General features: G+C 41.1%; 1 protein-coding gene across 1 annotated transcript; it reads left to right on the top strand.

The window, feature by feature from the left end:
• The first annotated feature begins 866 nt into the window (after positions 1–866).
• On the top strand, positions 867–21,818 carry vit (vitrin). Its single transcript, XM_062430715.1, has 23 exons — positions 867–993; positions 5,741–5,831; positions 6,066–6,131; positions 6,833–6,989; positions 7,142–7,275; positions 7,356–7,433; positions 8,003–8,200; positions 8,845–8,889; positions 9,290–9,328; positions 9,437–9,487; positions 10,180–10,242; positions 10,853–10,915; positions 13,207–13,281; positions 14,332–14,397; positions 14,842–14,904; positions 16,217–16,279; positions 16,610–16,657; positions 17,212–17,277; positions 17,899–18,046; positions 18,138–18,241; positions 19,168–19,394; positions 19,476–19,989; positions 20,217–21,818. Exons 2-23 carry the CDS (start codon positions 5,798–5,800, stop codon positions 20,393–20,395), a joined length of 2,481 nt encoding a protein of 826 aa, XP_062286699.1. The 5' UTR covers positions 867–993; positions 5,741–5,797; the 3' UTR covers positions 20,396–21,818.
• The last annotated feature ends 29 nt before the right edge of the window (positions 21,819–21,847 follow it).

The raw sequence follows: 21,847 nt of genomic DNA, 5'->3' as shown, positions 1-21,847 counted from the left end.
ATCAATGTGTAATCATCTACTTGAGCCATGAAGGTTTAATCTTTAAAAAAAAGCTCCTGAGGTGGTTTCTGTATTTCTGCAAAGACCATAATCACAGGCACAATGAGCTCTTTAACAGCAGCAGTTAAGACCTTTAGATCAAAATGGGAGGCAGCATCAGCAGAACTATCCAAAGTGCATAATAGCAGAACTGCATACACCAACAGGCTTTCCCTGTTAGTGCAACACCCTTCTTAGTGGTCTACATAGGACTGTGTATGTACTGTGTGTACTGTGTGTGTGGGTGTATTGGGAGCGCTGTGGGGGTGCACATGTAAAGTAAACCACAACAGCAGACAAAAGCCACAAACCACTAAAGTGATAGTAGATGTGACTCCAAGTGTCTCTGTTTCCCAAACAGGTGTTAATTGGTTTGTTTAGTGGAGGAGGAGTGATTGCTCTGGTGAGAGTTTACTCACTCCTCTTGGTTGTCTTATTTCACAGTCAGAGGATGAGTAGCTTGCAGAAAAGATGATAAGAATCATCAATAAATCGTTTCTCCACCTTCATGACAGAAATGATGCAGATTGAAGTGATAATGTAATGCAAACCATCTTTTTCTTGGGCATGCTTAAGCTGTGAAAATATGTGTTTGAAAGAAACCCGTCAAACAAACAAAAAGATGCTTGCACTGATAACGCTGCAGTGTGCCAGCTCTTCGCATCGTCTCCCGATGCCCCCCGGGGTTACGGTTCCTCTTCTGCCTGGGTGAAGAGTTGAGAGCCTCAAGTGGGACGGGCAAAGGGGTGGAGGGGGCGAACTCTGGCCCCATCCCGTTCTCCACTTTTAATGAGCGCTCCGATCATGCAGGAGTAAAAGTCCAGGTGGAACAGTTCAGTGCTTGCAAACACGCCCGATGGTCCATAGCTCCTCTCAATGAACGCGTAAGGATTAGGGAAAAGTGCGCAGGGAATTACATATTTTAACTCCTTGGGGATTATTTAATCTTCACAGGTAAGTTTTTCCTTCATTGATCTGTGGATATGAGTGAATTTTAAAAAGAGAGCTAACAAGCAGTCACACACATGAAATGGAGATTTTGTGTTTGCTGTCGCGTGGCGTTAATCAATTATCCACTTTCTACATGACGCGTTGCCAAATTGTGCGCAATTCATTAACATTGCGTTAAAGATGAATTGAATACTTGTGATAATCAGGTTTGAGGTGAATTTCATCAACAGTGCATGAGGTCTTGAGTTGTTTTCACTTTTTATTGACTTTTTTCCTCTGCAATTTATGGGTCTGGTTCATTTTAGCAAACCTTCTGCAGACCTGACAGGCTACTCAAATAAGTGCCCTGCTGCTTAAATTCAGTTTGTTTAACTTTCTGTTTGTTTTTTCTTTTTCTTTTTTTCTCCCTTTTTTTGAGTAAACGCCCCTCTCCTGTTTTCTAAAGTGAGGTTTTTAGGTGAATGAATTCAGGCATGTCATAATCATTCATCCTGCTACTGCTTCTCACGACTGATGATAAAAAAATGATATGTGGAAAACAGAGAGCCTTTATTTTTCTTGTAATCGCTCATTTTTATCTCACAAGCAAAAGGCTTGAAAAATAAATTCCTCAGTTTTTGTTTTAATTTCTGACACATTATGTTTGACATTTCTTTGTTTATTTTTCCTTGCATTTCTCTAAAGTTTTAAGGAGCATGATTAAGCACAGGTGGTCTCTATACAATATGTCCAGCAGCAGATTGCAGGCTCTGGCTTGCACTGAAGCTGGTGCCAAGAATTAAAGTAATTCAGCCTGTGCTGTGCTCGATAAACAAATAGTGCCCAGCAGCAGCCCAAAAGGCTACAGAAATGACCTTGTAGAGACATGTTGGTTTTCCTCTGTGTCTGATCTATTCTGTGTTTCTCAGACAGCTTGTTGCTACAACACTTGGCACATCTAACGTGCTTACAGTACATTTCTGACACCTGTGAATGCTGGGATTTAACACTGGCACTGGGTGTGTAAATACCACCTCACTTCAGGCATGTCATTATTCAGGAACAGTGTGAAAGCAGATTCACAGCTGGTCATTATACTCAAAAAAGCCTCAGTCCCATCCACTGCTTATACTTTTTGCATTTACACCAAGTCCACATCAGACAAGGAGTGTGGGTGCTGGTGAAAGGGAGGAAGTTAAAAAAAAAACAGCCCTTGTGTTTTGGCACAAAGGTACTTGGCACTTAAGTTCACCATTACTGCCGGAAGGAAAACATTTTAGTGGGGAAAATGTGAAAACAAAAGTCGTTTTCAGTGTATTATCAGTGCTTATCACCATCTGCCTTTAAACACTGTGTTGCACCAGTCACAGGTGTGTGTGGTCTGCCCATGCTTTGAGAACCCATTGTGTGTGGGCCTTTGAAATATGCACACAAAAGGTACTGTACATCCTGTTTGCATTATAGCCACTGTATATGTGACACTCCTCCCAGGTGTGATTTTCATCCTCCATCAGATTTCTGGCACTTACGCATCAAAAATCACTGGAATGGTTCCCCGCAGGAACTGAAATTGTTAATTTCATTGCTGCAGGGGTTTGTGCGAAACAGCTTGTCCTTGTCTAATCTCGGTGAAGGTTGTTTTGTACATGTAATCCACATTGTAGTGAGAATGTTGAGTGAGTTACATTTTAATTCCTCAAACTATGTGACCCGTCTGAGCTGTTGAGTTTTTCTACAAAGTGACTGAAGCCCACCGCACAGAACCTTTCATCTCCTGCAGCGGCTGAGAAAATTGTGTTGTGTATTTTTTCATCCAGTTTTTCATCCTTAATTGTCAGCATGTTGACAGGCTGTTTAATTTGTGTCCCCACCCAGAAGAAATTAGATGCGGGAGATGCTGAGTGTGTTAAAGAGTAAAAGCATGATAACATTGTGGAAGCAAGCTAAAGCTGCACGATGGGTCAGTCTATGGCTTATCTAAAGTTTAACACAGGTGTAAGATTACCTATGAAGTATGTAACCCACCCTGTTTGTGATATATGGTGGTGCTAAGTGTTCAGTCTGAAAGGCCTCACATACCGTGATCTGGGCATCTGATAAGTTTCCAGATCTCATTCTCTGTTTGTATATTTTTGATCCTTTAGTTGAATGTGTGTGTGTGTGTCTCTGCAGGTCCCCTCAGGATCTATTATCTACTGTACAGGAAACTCCCCACAGTGTTTGTCAAAGCATATCATTTGCGCTCTGTTTCATTGCTTGGAGAAGGAGCCATTTAGAGGCTCACGCTGAGAATACAAATTAAAAGGTCTCAAATTATTGTCATTTTTTTGCACATTTAGTTTTATTCCTAACAATGATGTCAGGCCTCTTTTGAAGGAAATCTTTATAAGAACAGAGTCACAAAGCGGAGGCTTCTTTTGAAGTATTTGTTGGCTGAAAATGTAGTTGTAATTTCAGGGAAAATGGAGCTCACAGGTTAGATGCCGTAGCAGGTGTCTGACAGATCAGTCCTGGAGTTTGCTTTATCCAGTGAAGCGCGCTGACTCACCTCTCCCGTGCTGCAGGTCTTCTGTACTGTAGATGTACATATCTGTCCCGGCTTGTTCCCAGCCTCAGCTTTATTCCCCCGCAAGGACAAATTGTAGTCCTGACTGTGCAGCGATGATCTACCTGCCTGTCAAAGCATAACACTGTGGAAAAATCCTGTCAGTGCTCATGAATGACAGATAAAAATGCTGTGCTGCATTAGGGAAAATCCTAACTATCCTACCCATATTTATTTATACTTTAACACGATATGCTGTGTTTGTGATGTGGATTTATTTTAAAGTTATGATGGATGATTAAAAAAAAGGAGCTTCAGCCCACAGCATGTACATCATGAAGCTACAATAAATAACTGTGCACAGAAATAGCTGATCGAGGTAAATGTGAAAATGATGAATTCCAACTCACCAAAATCCTGTGAAGTTACAACACAACATGCTAATGTTTACCAGCAAAGTGGGAATGTGGTTCTTTATACCGATGTGATGCAGATGCTGTACAGGATGTTATTATTTAGGAGACGTGGCAAATAGTTGAACATTTTGGGAAATGTGCTTTCTTTCTTTCTTTCTTTCTTTCTTTCTTTCTTTCTTTCTTAGAGTTAGATAAGATCAATACCACTTTCATAAGAGTGCTATCGATCTACTGTAAGTCTCTTTAAGAAAGTCAATGTGTCTATTTCTTAAAAGTTGCATTATTCATGAGTCTGTGTCTGTGCTCAAGGACAGCAGAATTACATTTTCTATGAAGGTCCACTTCTGATGATTGATTGGCAAACATGTATAACTGCACCCCAGCGGTTGCAAGCTTAACAATACATACAAATATGATCAAGCTTATGGGTTTTTGGCATTTATTCTTTGTTAAAAGTTTATTAATTTAGTTCTTGGAGGTTTGCATGCTTTCTATTTTTAGACTGCTGCTTTCACACTCGCACAATTCAAACCTGGAAGCTGCCCAGTACAACCAGAGTCTGATCTACTGGCCACTAAGCAGCTCCATTGTAGCACTTTAAGGTTAGGGGTGCTGCAGTACTTGTAACATTTCCACTTTTTTGCCATCTTGATATTCAAACTGCAATCTTTTGGCCACAAAACCACCTCTCTGACCAGACAGATGTGGTTTTATGAAGTGTTTTCACTACTGCATATTGCTAACAGTATCTGAAATGCATCACATGACCCCGCCTTAGAGGTCACTGTATGATCACATGTTCCCACTTGATCACATTGAACCTGTCGGTGTGTGGCGGCAGTAACAGACATGATGCTGCCCTTGTGGGAGGTACAGCATTCCTCTGTTAACAGGGAGACCTCAGTCGTCACCTCCCCAGGAAGGAGGTCAGGCCCACTGCCTCAACACACAGCAGGGACTGATGTGGCTCTCATATTTAATTCCTCCTCCAGACTAAGTATAAATGACACTAAGGACAGGAGTAAGTAGATGTGAGGTTCTCCCTGACTAGTCCTAACCGGCACAATGATTTCTACAAAAGACCTGCAGTCTGTCGCCCCACTTCTGTTCTTGTAAACACAGGGTCTCTAAAATGGGTATCACCTTTGAATCTAAATGAAATACAGACAGAGAGAGAGACCCTGTTCTTTGTCTACTGTAGCTGGGATCCAGCTTCATGTGGTTGTTGGTGTCAAACAAAGAAAGCCAGCTGATTGAAAACAGTTCCCTATTCCTTATACATTAAATTATGTCTGTGTGTTATCTAATTGAGTCTGACTCCATAGATAATATTGAGAGGAATATTACAAAGAGTGTTGTCTCAGAGCCCAGATGTTAGTTGTGGAGCTTCTGATTGGCAAATTCTTTCAGCCTCTTGTAACTCAATAAGTTGGAACAAGAAATGTTGACCCAAGCTGTTATACAAACCTTATTTGATGTGACTGATCTTGGGACTAGGTGTGCCTACTTGTGTTATAATAAATGTTTTCAGTATGTTTGATTGACCCCATTTGCTTGACTGATGGTAAATGAGTCATCCAGCTTTTTGTGTAGTTACATTTCACAGAGTCTGCCGACCATCCAAAAAGCTCTGGAAAGTGTAGCTCAGTGGCACAAGTTTACTCTGCCTCGTCCCCAGCCGACACACACCAACACTCAAAAATGTTGACCAGAGTGCCCAAAGTTACTCTCAGTGTGTAAGCAGGAAGCAGGAAATGGGTTTGCAGAGGATAACCGTGAAATGCTGCTTCATCTCCTCTCTCTATATAAGGTTGGGAGGTTATACAAGGACACCTGGCTGCCCTGCTGAACCAGCACACCACCCATCATGATCAGAGCATCAGTCACTGCCGTCTGCCTCGGTGAGTCTGTCTCTGTAGGAGTGTGCTGGTTTGAATTACATCATTATTGACTACGATGTTTCATATTCCCAAATACTGTGGTTTCCATCTCCATCCAGCATCTGGATTTCTGCATAGTAGCACCCTCAAACACCAGCATCCTCTGTCATAGAAGTCGTCTGTGTACAGTAAACACACTGATGATTATGTTACTTTGTCTGCTATTACGTGAAAGTCCCTCTGATTCACCCGCAGCGCTCCTCCTGTCCTGCTCTTGCTGGGCCAAGCCTAACGGATCAAAGAACAAGAAACCAAAGCAAGGTAAAAATCATCAACAAGCAAGTCTGTAATCTGTGTCAGGCTCAGTGTTACTGTCTCCACTGCTGTCGACTGTCGTTTACACTCATTCACTTCATAATGTAAAAGCTTTCATTATCTATCATTTATTTATAGGGTGGAAATAAAAAGATCTTCATGATTTGATAATTTGTAGGCTCAGGACATTTAGGCTGAATCTGGGCAAAAGTCAGTTGGTAGCTGTTACATTTTTACATACAGTATAATCATTATTACAAAAGCATTTCACTGATTATATTTGAATGTGAAGCAGATCCTAAATACAAGTTGAAATGTACTCGCAATGATTGTCACTATCAATTAACCTGCAGATTATTTTCTCAATTCATTGATACATTGTCTATAAAATACCATCACATCACAGTTTCTTGAAGCCCAGTGAAGTAATTAAATTGATTGTTTTTTTCAGAGCAGTTCTGCAAACCCTTTACATAGATAGTTAAATATTAGAGAAGACAAAGAAAAACAGTAAATACTCACATTTGTCTGTATTTTTGCTTAAAAACAGAACAGTTAATTGATTGTCAAAATAGTAATTGATTATATTTCTGTCACTCTACTAATCCATTAATAGACTGTTTTATTTTTTGTAATTGGACTTCTGTGAAAACAGTGATTATATGTAACCTGGATGTCTAAACAATGATTTCCTCTTCCCTCAACAGTTGTTCCAGCCATAGAGTGCGATGTCAGAGCGGGAAAGATCAACCTCCCAGAATTCATAGTCAAATGTCCCGCGCACTGTAAGGAGACCAAGCAGCAAGTTTATGGGACAAGCGTGTTTGCCTCTATCTCCAGCATCTGCAATGCAGCCATCCACAGGTAGACCGTGAACTTCAGTGATGAAGTGAAATAAATCTCATGTGGGAGGTCTTTTTGGTTCTTTATGTTGACTGCATTTGCTACTGTATAATATTTATTACTGTGTCAGTCCAAATTGTCTTCTTACTAAAAAAATGTGTATCCACCAACAGTGGCGTCATCACCAACTCAGGAGGAAAGGTGATTGTGAGGAAAATGGCCGGGCAGAACTCCTACAAAGGCAGCAACTCCTTTGGCGTGCGCTCCCTGTCTCTTTCTAAATGGAGGGAGTCATTTGTTGTCTCAGGTATTAATATTGTTGAGAACAATGTGAAGCACAGCACCTCAGAGTTAGCCCACAACCCATCAACTGGCTTTGTGTTTCAGTGGGCAAGCCTAAGAAAGGAGTGATCTACCCGTCCACCCTCGACTACGTCCCATCAAGACCTACCTACGTTAAAACAAGTGAGAGGAGGTTTATTGTTACAGTCACATCTTGTATGTGAATATGAATTTTGGAGCATCAAATTAAGCATTGTCAACAGGTGGTTTGACAGATGCTTAGTGTTTCACAGTGATACAACAATCTGAGGAGGACTGAAGTATTGATTTGGTGATTTGCAATCCAACAATGTCAAAGGACCTAGGCCTAAACTGGGCTGAATTTGTTTGAAAAGGCTACATTCTTTTAGATATCTAGGTGACATCGTTGTTTAAACTGAATTTGGTTGGTGGTTTTATGTAACTTCCATCGTCCATCCAAATGTAGCCCGGTTTAAACCTAGAAATCTAGATATCTTTTGGCCCACAAATTACAAAATCAGCTGTTATTGTAGGAAAAAGGTTCACTGTAGATGTCCTGCGTTTGACTCCAGTGTGTTGAACTTGCACAGGTTGAATGAGGAGTCGGAGCGCTGCAGTCTGGCGAAGAATGCCAAGAATGCATTACAGCACAGTGGTTACTGTACTGTACAATCTTCTTTCCCATCCATCCGTCTTGTATATGACTGCCTTCGTCTGTTGTCTCCTTTTAGGTCAAAAGGACAAATCGCACGCCGTTACCACGGCGCTGCCTACGACAGCAGCACCTGAACCCACAACTATGATACCTGAACCTACCACCACAGCCACAACCACGCCGGCTCCCACTACCACCACAACCACCACTACACCTCCACCACCTCCCACTACTGCCAAGTCTCGCGCCGCAGTTCACAAAGTCAGGGACGCAGGTGAATTTCAACATATAAACCATCTTTAAGTTTTCCATACAAAAGCTATTTATTTCCTTTAAATCTATGAATGTATGTACTGTATGTTATGTGGAGGATTGTGCATTTACTTGGATGCATAATCCAGTAAAACCAGTCCACACAGAACATCCAGTGCAGTCAGCATGCTGCCGATAGCTGACGTCTAACTAACAACTGCAGCAGCTTGTTACTAGACTTGCTTTTTTGCCAGAACAAGCTTTCATTTGTGTGAAACTGAGTGATGAAGATGAATGATTGCAGCTGGTAATTGCAAGTCACAACTGCAATTATGACAAATTACAGCCAGTCTGTGATGAAGTTAGCGCGGTGCTGCTCGGTCACTCGACTGACGGACTTAACCGTACGTTTGATCACCAGACATTTCATCACTCTTATTACATGAGAACCTTATCAGATGGTAATCACTGTGAGTCATCTTCTCCATTTGGACAGAAATGCAGCTACAGTGAGTAGACAATGCTGCTGTATCTTTAAGGTATGTGTGCAAATGAGACGGGCGGTGTGCCAGAAAAACCTCCCAACCATTTCTCTTTCCTTCATTTTCTGTAACATTATCTCTCTCTTCTCCATATCGGCACCCTGTGTGTCTTTCTTTTATCTAGGCAGCAGTCACCCGTACCTTGCCTCCGTGGCAGCCACAAGTTCGAGTAAGTGAAGCAAAGCTGAAGAGAGATCAATGCTGTTTTTTATCTGGTGGCATGAAGGGGTCTAGAGGTGTTGCTTAACACTGGGGTGTGCAAGAACACGTCTTTACATCAAGCATGGGGTCGTCTTGGAATTTGTGTTCATCAGGGTTTTATTATCTATTCTGCATTTAAGGTCCTGTTACCAAAGCAAGTTTGTCATAATCGACGGCATAACTTGTGTATGTAAGGTGAAATCAGCCCAGTTAATTTGCTTAACGCTAGAAAACTCAAAACAGTAGGGTTATTGGCTTATGCTTAAACCAGAACTACCTCGATTTTGCAGCTTTTTAACTTACATTTAAACAGTACAGAGATTTTTGTCTAAATATGCCACATTGTGTTATTCTCAACACTGGTATAGGACAGACACAGAATGGTCAAGGAAAGAGTCCCGGCCAAGGTACAGTATGTCAATACTCCCACTGTTTCTGCAGCTCTTGGAAAATCCTTTTACTGTACACCACGTATCAAAATTCAAGTCTGACTAAATCATGACATTTCTTCAAAGTATTCAGAGGAAGTGCCTATCCGAATAGATTCCCACAGCGTTCCAATACAGGTAAACCAAGCTTTTGTTGTCCTGATGTGTATGTTTTTCATTTTACATTTGGATGGACAGAAATTGTCTCCACATATGCTCTTTTTTCCCTTTTCAATTCTGAAATACATAACTCTTCTCTGCATGGCATCTCTGTGTGTTCTGTGTGTGGACTGCTTTTAGGACTTGTGTTCTAACACAGGGCCAGACCAGTTCTGGATCAGCCCTGCTTCTTTTCTGTTATCTGTCAAGTAAAATAAACACTGAAATAGAGTTTTTCCCTGAAGTGAGCGCTTATCATCCTTATTCCTTATCCTTAGCTTATTATCCACTGTAATGTGATGTAATGTTTCAGTGACGATGGGAAATCTGAGAATCTAACACCATTTTCTGTATATTTATTCTCATATAAGTTATGCTACTATAAAACTAAGATCATTTTCCCCACAGCTTTTGTTTCTTGGTTTTTGTCAGTAAATTGTCCTATTTAAAGTTAGTGAATCATCTTGCTTGCCCACCATACAAAACATAGTGTCCTATTTTCTTTTCTCCATTACAAATTGAACATATTATTTCACCATATCACACATTTAAATTAGTCAAAGATATGAGAAAGTAATTGTGCATTATTTTTATTTTATTTTACAGGTGTAACAGATTAATACTACTTCACTTGACATCTCATTATATTTGTCCTACATTCTTGGTTGCAGGTCTGCGCCGACCAGAGGCGGGGTCAGCTATCAGGAGACAGCCATCCTCTCCAGTCGGCCCAGGTCAGCCTCATCACACACACACACACACACACACACACACACACACACACACACACACACACACACACACACACACACACACACACACACACACACACACACACACACGCAGACTATCACACACACAGAAACAAATAGGTAGACATGGCAGGACTGACAGTGATTGCAGGTCAAGGACAGCAGGGGAAACAGATGTCTTTGCTGGAACAAGAATCCTTGGGATGTAGACCGCTGTAAGTCTGACCCTTGTGTCCACACCCATAAGCCGCTGTGATTTTCACCCGGGGGTCATTGCTAATCCACTCCATCAAGCATCTCAGCTAAAATTCCTTTTACGATAGCTGCTGCTCTCTGTCATCAGACACATCTTCTCATTCGTGTTTTCGTTTTCCCAGATGAAAAGAGGCATATGAAGCTGAGTTAAGGCCTGTAAATACACCCAGCATATATCCTTTTGTTTTTGCTGTCATGCTGCGGAGAAAATGCCTTCAACTCCACTCAAAGCTAAACAGCTGGGATGCATTTGTGGATGGAGCTCCAGACCTGATGCTCTCTTCCCTTCCTTTTTCCCCTCTTATTCTATCTGCCTGTTTCTCATTGCTACAAACAGCTTTTAACAGGGTTCAGCCAGCCCCACCCGAGCGGACTCCAACCATGAGCCAGTCTAACCCTGGTAAGTATCTCCAGACCCTGAGTGGGAGTCCTCAAAACTTGACAAGCAGACACCCTCATTGAGGTAGAGACATAGACAGGCCCCAAGCAGGGGAATAACTTGGGCAATAAAACCTGTGTTGAAATGTCTTATAAAGCAGCACTAATGTTTACCCTCTGTGAGATGCTGTGGTTCAATGCGTGGCCAGTCGTCTATAAACAACGGGTGGAAATACAACCACACCCTCGACTGTTACAGTGCCCAACATGAACAAATGAGCCGTGAGTATGATATGCCACAAGGATGAGCAATGATGTGAAAGCATTGTCCTGAACTCACCTTGTGCCATATCTCTGCTGTATCTGAGACAGTAGCGAACTTTCTCTTTTAGATAAGACCATGATGAGAAATGCGCTCTGTCAGTACTGTAATAACATCTTATGACAGATCCCATCTGGTCCGGCCTCTTCACCTCACTTGTAAATGCTTGCAGAGAGCAAGAGAGACATGAAAGCAGCAGCAACGAGTGGCCCGGTGGTGCTCCCAGGGAGAGGTATGACCCAGTCCACAGCTCTGTAGGATCTGGGTCCACTCTGCCGCTTGTCAAGAATAGAAACCTCTCGCCATTCAAACCAGGCTAGGTTTGGCTCACGGAGGAATGTGCTTCTGCTTTTGCTTCTGTGGAATGCAAAACCAAGGATCCCTAAAGATAGACAGGAATATATCTGTTTAAATGATGGTTGATCATATGATATTTCTAAAATGTGGTGTTGGATGTTTCAAACCAGTGCACATCACATATTGCATCTGACTACCATGCTGCTATTGAGAACTTTGTACCAAAAATGTCTGATCAGTGCAAAGAACAGCTATTGAGATTGTCAGCTTATGTATAATAATGTAATACGTAATACTACCTATGTAACCTCAAGCAAAATTCTTTATGCTTGAGGTCGGAGGTCAGAGGTCAGTATCAGCCGTGGGAGCCGGGAAGGAATTCAGTGTCTTTCTCAAGGACACTCCAGCAGGGAGGATGCTTGCAAACGCTGCAGTTTTGAACTCTGATTTATGAGTTGATGGGTTTACTGTCCAGTCGCTTTGCCACCCGGCTGCTCCGAACAGATGTGTGCAAATTTATTGTCCAGGTTTCTGCAAATGTTACGATTCAGTTTATTGTAGCATTTGTAATGAGATACGCCCACGTGACAACCTGTGATTCAGGAAAAACCTCCATAGAAGATGGATCGCTTTACCTCAAATCCCACTATTTAGCATTTATAAGCAATATATAATTATCTAATGAATGATAATATAGTAAAATCCAATTGGAGTAATTCATAGAGGTTATAATTGTACTTATATATGTTTATTATAGTATGTTATAGACTAATTGTTAAATGTTAATATGCAGCTTATATACAGTATGATAAATAGGATTCATTCACACTGATATTCTTTCTAACCTTCTGGCTGCAGTGATCAGTGAAGTGGCGATGATCAGGAGAGTTAAACTCAATCCTTTTAAAGCACCTGTTTCAACCGAAAAAATAACACTGCTGTCTGCTGTATAGCGCTGTGCCTTTGAACAGCAGCAGATTAAGCTAATCTCGGCGTCCTGCTATCTACACTGTCCCTGGTTTGACACCAACTTTAGAATAATACTCCCACGTTTAGCTGGGCTGTTGGCCGGGCTCTCCCAGCCCGTCCCAGTCAACAAAGGCCCTGCTCACTAGCTGTCACTGGATGGGAACCCAGAAATTCGGGCTGTGTGTTTGTGTAAGCTACCCACCGCAGGGAGGGGTAATCTGAAGTGTGTTGTCACGACTAAGTCAGGTTAGACAGTCGCCATTGGACTGTTGTGGTTTTGCTCAGCTGTTTGGGCTTCTGGTGTTCAATCACATTTCAATTAACCTTCACTTAGCCATGCAGGAGTCTGCCTGATTAAACTGTCTGTCTTTGCCAAGTTATAAATTGAAACTTTGAGTCTGTTTGAAGAAATTATGATGCCAAGAGCAGCAGGTAAAAATGGAGAAAATGAGAAACACATTTTCTTGACAAGTTGGGCTTCCTCTGTCTCTCCAGCCTGCAGGTAGAAAGAGAAAGGCTAAAAATAATGAAAAAAACCTCTAGTCGCTCAGTAACTGTCTGTCTGAGTGATTACTGTATGTTTAGTGTCTGACTCAAGGATGAACATTTGTGCATACCCCACTAATAACGTAGCAGGTTTAGTGGAGGTCACAAGTATGCTCCTCCTTGCAATGACACCGGCTGATGCTTGTCCTGAACGCAGCTTTCTAATCTTCCCTGCACAGCTTTTCCCAGAAGGGATTGGGCGCCCCCGTCCTTCCCTCGTCCTGATTGGTTCCCTGGGGCTAGACGACCAGCAGGTACCAGCAAATAACCTTAACCCTTTTTTTTTTTTTTTTTGCAAATCGTAAATGTTAAATGTTAACTAAGGTAAGACTGGTATGGGTGCAATATGTGTATGTTTCTTTTAAGGTAGGTGTGTATCCATGCTCTGAAAGCTTTTTATATTTCATGGAATATAATATATTTAATATATTGATCCAGTGCAAAATATGTGGCATTATAAATAGTCAATGTTTGAATTTTCTTATCTTATTGTCAGAGAAGATCAATAAAAGTGGGCTGGAGAAGAGCTACTTTGACAGTCAATTTTAAAATGAAGTTGCACCTCAGTAACTGAATATCTCTTAGTTTTAGTGTGTTTACATTTAACATTTACTAATTAGCTCTTAAACCACAAAATACAGTTGAAGCTGATGGGAATGTGAACAGTTCTGAAAGCATTAAAGGATAGCTTCACATTTTTTCAAATCTATCTTAAAACATTAGTCATGTGTCCAAATCAACTCTGAAAGGTCGCAGGTTTTGCTTGCTGTAATAATTTCTCCTGTACTGGCTGGTAAAAAAATCTGCATCGAATGTGTATACAATGTAAGTGATAGGGGAAGTTTATCTGAAGCTAATATGAAGCACAGAAAGAGGACTGTGGATTTCGGCATTTCAATTACATTATAAGTGCATTATGAAAGAAATCTTCTAATAGCCTGTGTGAACAGGAAAAATTATTATGGCAAGAAAAACCTCTTGACCAATGTGGTGGACAGATTGATGTTGCCATTCCTACAGCTAAGCCACTAGCACTGACCACTGACTAACAAACTGTATTTTCATTTCTTGTCTGTCTCGTCTAGTGTAGTTGCTCAACATATAATGTACTTTTCTGCAGATATAAATGGGTTACTTAGTGTGATTGCTGTTCCTTTTTCCACAAGAATCACCATATATTTAATATCTATTACCATAATCTGTGTGCGGACTCTTGCGTATTGGAGCAGTAAAGCAACATTAAGTACCCTTCATTGTAACCTTTGTAGTTGCTGATGCCTCCACCTTCTCTGCTGTACATTCAGATGTTAGTTATGCAGTGCCAGACTCTGGATACACATGGAGTGAGACAGACACACCTGAGAGTTCAGGTAAGTCAACCTGCCTTAGGCAGACAAGATAATCACTTTGGTGTGTGCTGCCTTCCTTGTCACAGTAGCAGATTACTACACCTTGTATCCACGTATGCTGCATGTGCATGACTGATACAGTTTTAGTATCTGCTGACCATGAACAGTATGTGTTGAATTGATTTCATGTGTGAGTACATGCCAGTGTCTCTCAGGACATTGTGTTTGACATGTTTACATCTGCCTATCATATGAGAGATTCCTGTGATGTGTGGATGAGAGATCAATGGGCAGGTGTTTTGTTGGTGCATGTGTGAGAGAGTGAGAGACACTGTGAGGTGATAATTCTGCACAAAACAGTTGTTTTCACTGGTCTGTGATTGGTTGAGAAGAATATGTGACCAATCGCAACCATGGGTACTAACTAATACTAATACTAACGGGTCTCACAACATCCTCCTCTAGCTCGGGATCACAGGCCTGATATCTCAGAGTTTGAGCGCTGGTTTTATAACTTTGGACCTTACCGTAAGTGTTTTTCTATTCTATTTACTGGGAACTAACTGGTCTTTGGTTTCAGGTTTTATATTGTCATATGGACAGATTTTGATTCTGTAAATGTAAAACCTGTTTGACTGTTTGCCAGACGTAAACACACTATCATGTTCTCTCCGATTTGATTTTCTGAAACAGGGCTACTTTAATTTGTCTTATTTCATTTAGTTTCTACATGAAATATGTTGTTTGTGTCATTTTAACTTTTAAGGTGAAATATCCCGTCGCATTTCTTTCACTAAATTGTCTTGTCTTCAGGTATGTGGATGTCTTAAGGTAAAACGTCTGTCGGGTCATAATTATAACACTAAAATGAATTTATCCATACAAGCTAGCTGAGACATTTAGTGAAATAGGCTGGTTCACCTTTTTCTGCTAAGAAATGAGAAGATCAAAACCACTTGCATGTATGTCTGTTAAATATGAAGCTAACATTACAGGCAGGCGGTGATTAGCTTGGCTTAGCATAAAGAGTGGAAGCAGCGGGAAACAGCTAGCCTGGCTTTATTTGAGCACAAAATCTGAAAGAACAGCACATAAAGCTTCCTAATTAACACATAATATTTAGTTTGTTTAATCTGTACAAAAAACAAATGGTAAAAATCACAAGTATTTTTGATACGTTTGGACAAACCTTTTCCTGCCTTTATACTAACATACTTGTCATTTTTAACTTATACGTCATACGTTTTTAATACAAACAAGATAATTAGTGAGCTTTAGAGGCGCTGGTTGGTGGAGTTTGTTGGGAGGGCCAGGCTAACTGTTTTCCCAGTTTCGATGCTAAGCTAAACTATCCAGCTGCTGGCTGTAGCTTCATATTAAATGAACAGATATTTTATAAGTACACATCCTCTCTAACCCTAAGAAAGAAAGTGAACAAGCATATTTCACCAAATTATTCCTTTGAGTGCTTAGAAAACAAACTCATTTCATTTGTTTTTAGTCACAGTCTTCTCACCAAAAAATACAAACCACTTACAATGTGGCCCACTGACAAGACACAAAAGGGCACGCAAAAAGCCCTCACTTTCAGATTACAGGCCACGGTTCCAGCTGTTTGATGACACAGCCGAACCATCTAAGTCTAAGTAGAAGGGCCATGGTTTGGAAAACTGAATGGCTGAGCAGTTTCCAGTGCGCACCACAAAAATGCCACCACACGTCCTACCAAATGAAACATGGGGCCTATGGGTGTAGGCCGACTTGCCACAGCGTGTTTACATTTGTTTCACATGTGTCGCGTGTCACAGTCTGTCATGACTGACAGTATCTTTACTTTTAGTGCCCCGTTCCCCTGACTCAGATGGCAGCCGTAAAGCAGCACTGGATACAACCCATACTAGAGGTGAGCTGTGGTTACCATGGCTACAACACCTTTTGGTATCCAGTAAGGCACCAGCTTGGACACAACATTTAGCATATATAAAGCAATCTTCATTTTTATGTTTTTATGTTGGTTTGTTTTGCTCTGCTATTTAGTAAATAATAGTTATCTCTAACTTCTGCTGCTTTAGCTTTCTAACTATAAGTAGACCTGACATAAAGACAGGCAATATTTTTCATTCACGATGAAGAAACCAACCTGTCTATACAGCTAAGATGGTGAGTGATGTTAATTAGCTGCTTTGTGGTAGAAATGTGCTAACGCTGAGCTTATATGATATCATCTATGCAGTGGAGTCAGTGGACGCCTGGAAGCCAGACGCAAACCTTTATGAATCAGGTGAGATAGTTTGCAATGCTCGTTTCTGCGTCCCAAGTCGCTTTTCCAGTAAGTTCTCAGAGCTGACTGTAAGTATAAACCCAAACCCAGGCTATCCAAGGAAAAGCATCTGGGTTTCTGCTCAGCCTGTAATTGAAGGGATTTGGAGTAAAATGGCATGGTTGCTTAAGGATTAAATCAGTTCCTGTTTGCCTGTTTGGTGACATGTTTGCCACAACAAATACAGTGGCAAATGTTAAAGTGGGCTGCCGCAAATCTGCTGTGTTTAAGGGAAATTCCACCAAAACTGACTTTTAGGTTGAGATTCTGAAGTAAACTTGTTGTTTTGCATTGTATGAGTTTTTAAGATTGAGGAAGATATATTTCAATGATAAAACATGTTTGAATTGTATTAGCTAGTAAAAAGGTAATGACTGTCAATTGTATTTTCTTTCAGTCATCCAAAATAAATATTATGATGTGCTAAAACAATGCCTACTTAACAGTATGAAGCTTACAGAATATATTTGAGCAGAATTCTCCTTTAAACACCCTGGTGTTTTTTTCGTTTTCAGGGTTCAGCGTGAGAGAGCAAGAACCTGTACCCAGAGCACCTGAACCTGTGTCACAGGGAGACCCAAGTATGTCCCTAAACACCTTTAAAGCTACTATGTGTAGGATTAATTTTTGATTAGGGTATATTTGAAATTATTCTGACTCTACATCAAAATTCAAAAATGTGCATTAAAGGCAGATTGTTTTTGTGTTACTAACAAAATTGAGGCCTAACAAATGCATTGAATGGATTTACTTTCTCATAAAACATTTGCAATGTTGTTTTTTAAATGCATTGTTCACATCAGTGTTTGTTAGCTAGCAGCCTTCTTCCTTCCTACCTTTGGTAGGTCATGTCTATGTGTCTTAGTACATTACCTGCACTAACTTTCAATGACTGGAACAGTATGAAACCAATGGCAGGTATGTGTATCACACCACCCGTAGGCTGTTGTACATCCTTGTGCATGTGCATGAAATACACCAAAACAGGCACCCACTTGTAAAAACATTGCTCCATAGCAGTACTTGCAGTTGAAAACTCAACTACTTTTGAAGACTGCACATTGGTTTACCACTACTACTGCTGGGATGTATTAAAGTTGGAAGATTTCAAATTCCAAACATAGCAGCTTTAACTAATATGAAATGTATTACTTAAACAGTATTGAGTGTGCTGTAACGTTTGGTGTTCTCTGTTCCTGCAGATTGTAAGGTGGACCTGGTCTTCTTGATGGATGGGAGCTGGAGCATCGGGAAGCGACGCTTTAAGATCCAGAAGGACTTCTTGGCTGAGGTGGCTCAGACCATCAATGTGGGTGTGGCTGGACCCATGATGGGCATCATCCAATACGGGTACCTTCACTGCTCTTGTTGCGTCATTATAAACAATTTTTTGATGAGGAAATATAACAGGATTGACTCTGTGTTATTGATTTATCTGAAGGGATGACCCAGTGACAGAGATCAGTCTGAAGAGTCACTCCACCTCCAGAGATGTAAAATCCAGCATAGATAAGATTGTGCAGAAGGGGGGCCTCTCCAATGTGGGTGAGTGACCCGCCACTCGCTGCCAGCTACAGTAAATGCCTACAAACACAAGTGTGAAAATGAAAGGGGTGCAATTATCGCATGTTTACTACCCAGGCACATTTTCACATGCAAGGATAGAATTAAATCTAAATTTGCTGCGAGACACTGTTAGCTAAATTACAGTCCTGTTTCTGTAGGTTGTGTTTTTCTTCTGCTCTGACCAGAAAGCATTTGAATTTACCAGCACATGGGGGTCAGCTCTCAGTAAGCAAGTGCTGTTTTTCCGCTATGGTTTGTGCGTCAGCATGTGTCCACTGCCACATGTGTCTTTATGACTTGCTAAATATTGCATACTGATACAAATAGTGTTGTTTTTGTTTGCCTACTCTTTAATCATACGACAAGTGTAAGTGGTAGTAAAAGCTTCTATAGTCCCCAACAGAGCCTCTCCTGTTCTACCATCTTTTAGACCACCAACCGGCCTATGACAGGCTAAATGATGGAATATCACTATTTTTGTGAACATATACAGTTACAGTAATGAACTTTACAGATACTCTTGTGTATTTTTGTATACACCATTTTTGTATACAAAAATAAACAGGCTTTGGTATGCGTGATTTTATTTTATTTTTTTAGAAGGTTGCCTCTGTACAGATCTATAAAGAGAGACATACAGTTCGCCAAAAAATCTCAGCTTTAGACATAGACGCATCTGGTCCACATAATGTACATAATGAGCACTTTTGAATTTTTTTCCAGGTTGCATTTTGTTTAATTTCATTCTCTACAATTAAAGTGTATTTTTGCACCTATGTTGAGCAACAACCTTGCAACAACAGATTAGTATTTTCCCGAATCCATGCCTGTATTTTGAGCTCTGACTGTGTGTAGCTTTTGCAGCAATTTCACTGTTTCTCTGCTGCCCTCTGGTGTCCTGACAGGGAAGGCCCTCTCCTACATCAACAAACAGTACTTCAGTGATGCCAATGGAAACCGAGGAGGAGCTCCTAACGTGGCCGTGGTGCTGGTGGACGGCTGGCCCACAGATAAGGTGGAGGAGGCTTCTCGTCTCGCTCGGGAGTCTGGCATCAACATATTTTTTGTCACCATCGAGGGCCCTGATGACAATGAGAAGCACCAACTGGTTGAAGCCAACTTTGTAGACAAGGTAGGGTGCTGTCACAAAGGTGTGTCAGTGCTTCATTAAAACATGCCACTTTGAAACACGGTGTGTCATTTCATCCCACAGGCTGTGTGTCGGACAAACGGCTTCTACTCCTTGCCGGTGTCCAGCTGGTTTGGCCTGAGGAAAGCTGTGCAGCCTCTTGTGAAGCGAGTGTGTGACACAGACAAGCTGATGTGCAGCAAAACCTGCCTCAACGCCAACGACATCGCTTTTGTCATCGACGGGTCCAGCAGTGTGGGGACCGGCAACTTCCGCACAGTGCTGCAGTTTGTGGCCAATGTCACGCGTGAGTTTGAGATCTCTGACACAGACACACGGGTCGGGGCCGTGCAGTACACCTACGAGCAGAGGCTGGAGTTTAACTTCGGACAGTACAACAACAAGGCCGAGCTGCTGAACGCCATCAAACGCATCAACTACTGGAGCGGCGGGACCAGCACCGGTGCTGCCATCACCTACACCGCAGAGCAGCTCTTCAGCAAATCCAAACCCAACAAACGCAAGATCATGATTGTTATTACAGATGGGCGCTCCTATGATGACGTCAGAGCACCTTCACTGGCTATCCATCGCCAAGGTGAGGGGTCAGAATCTGAAAAATAGGAGATCTTGGACAGTTAAAGGCAAACAAAAAGTCCCAAAACAGGATGATTATCTATAAACTTAGTTAAAAGTTTAGAGAACACAAATGGCTTTTCCACTGATGTGCGTCAGTCCACAGTGATGTGTGACGCAGTGTGTTTGATATGTCATGCATGTGTGAGGCCCGCGTGTGACAATCTACTGTCCCTTCCTGTGTTACAGGTGTGATTACTTACTCCATCGGTATCGCCTGGGCAGCCCAGGACGAGCTGGAGTACATCGCCACAGACCCTGACAAGGAGCACTCCTTCTTTGTGGACGAGTTTGACAACCTCTTCAAATTCGTGCCCAAGATCATCAACAACATCTGCCAGGAGTTCAACTCCCAGCCCAGAAACTGAGGACTCATGGATGGAGGGGAGGGGAGGTGCAGAGCGGGACATCTTGATCCTGGACTGTCTTTAACGGAACACTGATTGTAAATGTACTCTTTCTGTTGCCCAGATGGTGCTGGATTTGGCTGCAGTGCCCCGTATTTGAACAGGGAGGGTTGTTAATTTAGGTGAGGATTGTGGGTACGGACAAAACAAATCTTAAAGTAAATCAGCATTCGTTCACAAATACACAGATGGTGCTAATTGTAAAAGGTTTGCATTCACAGTGCCATACTGGCATCTGATGTGATGCTGTGAAGAGAGAGGCGTCTTCCTAATGAAAATAATGGCTGCAAATTTTAATTACTCACCCTTTATAAAGGGTTTATAAACTGTACTGTTTTTTTATTAATGTTAATAAAACATCTATTAATGCTTTATAGAGCTGTTATAACCCATTAATAAAACAAACTTTGGGTTGATGGGTTGTGGAAAATTTCCTGAACTTTATCCTGTAGTATAAAACTTTTTCTAGTTTTTTATCATCATTTTGAATCATTAAATTTCTTCTAGGAAAGAATATAATGTGTAACTGCCAGTCTGTAAAAGCGTGTGTCAAGCTGGAGAGGATTATCAGTACCCAAAGGGATTTTTCCACAACCTGGCAACCCAAGAGTTGTTCTTATTAATGCCTTCATTACTTTACGATCTATAGGTCATTAGTAAATGATTTAGTAACTATTAATTAAAGTCGTCAGGAGAACTTACAGAGCCTTTATAAAGGTGCTTTATTAGGAAGCGTCACCAAAATGATTAACAAACATAAAACTACCTTGTTGGGATATGGTGCTTGCAGAAAGAAAATGTAGATTTTAAGCATGCCTAGCACTTCCTCTTATGGCTTAACATACTTCATAAACTTAATATGGTGCTTTTTTAAATACAATTCTCTGTAAAGAGGACATACTTTCTTAGAATTGGTGCATTTTGATCTTCCTAATAGGAGAGATTTGATAGTAGGGACATTGTTAAAGTTCCTAAAGAGACTTTGGTGCTGACATTGCTGTGTTGGTACTTGTGCAACCAGCACGACATGTTTAACACGTGGGGGGCGAAAGGCAAATCAACAGCATGCAACAAAGAAGTGGACTTGTGTGAGTGTGTGTGAGAAGTGAGGAAAGAGGAGCTTGTGTATCTTTGTATGAAGTGATGGCGCATCACAATTTTGGCTTCTCAGGAATGCAAGCAATTCATCTCATCGCTCTTATTTTCTACATAGTGTGGTTGCTTCTAACATAGCAGGCATTTCTCAGATTTGTTATAAGAGTATTTATGATTTTCTCCCTGTTATGTCCTGTTTGTACATATGCATATTAAAAAGCCTTTTGCTAATTATGTTCAAATAATTGATCCATATTTTTTTGCAATTTTTGATAAAATAAAGAAAATGAAGAGAACTTAAAGTGGTTGTTTTCTACT

The sequence above is a fragment of the Scomber scombrus genome, chromosome 12 (assembly GCF_963691925.1).
Source record: "Scomber scombrus chromosome 12, fScoSco1.1, whole genome shotgun sequence".
Lineage (NCBI taxonomy): Eukaryota > Metazoa > Chordata > Actinopteri > Scombriformes > Scombridae > Scomber > Scomber scombrus.
The sequence above is the reverse complement of the archived record's forward strand: the minus strand, read 5'-3'. Positions and strand labels throughout refer to the sequence as shown.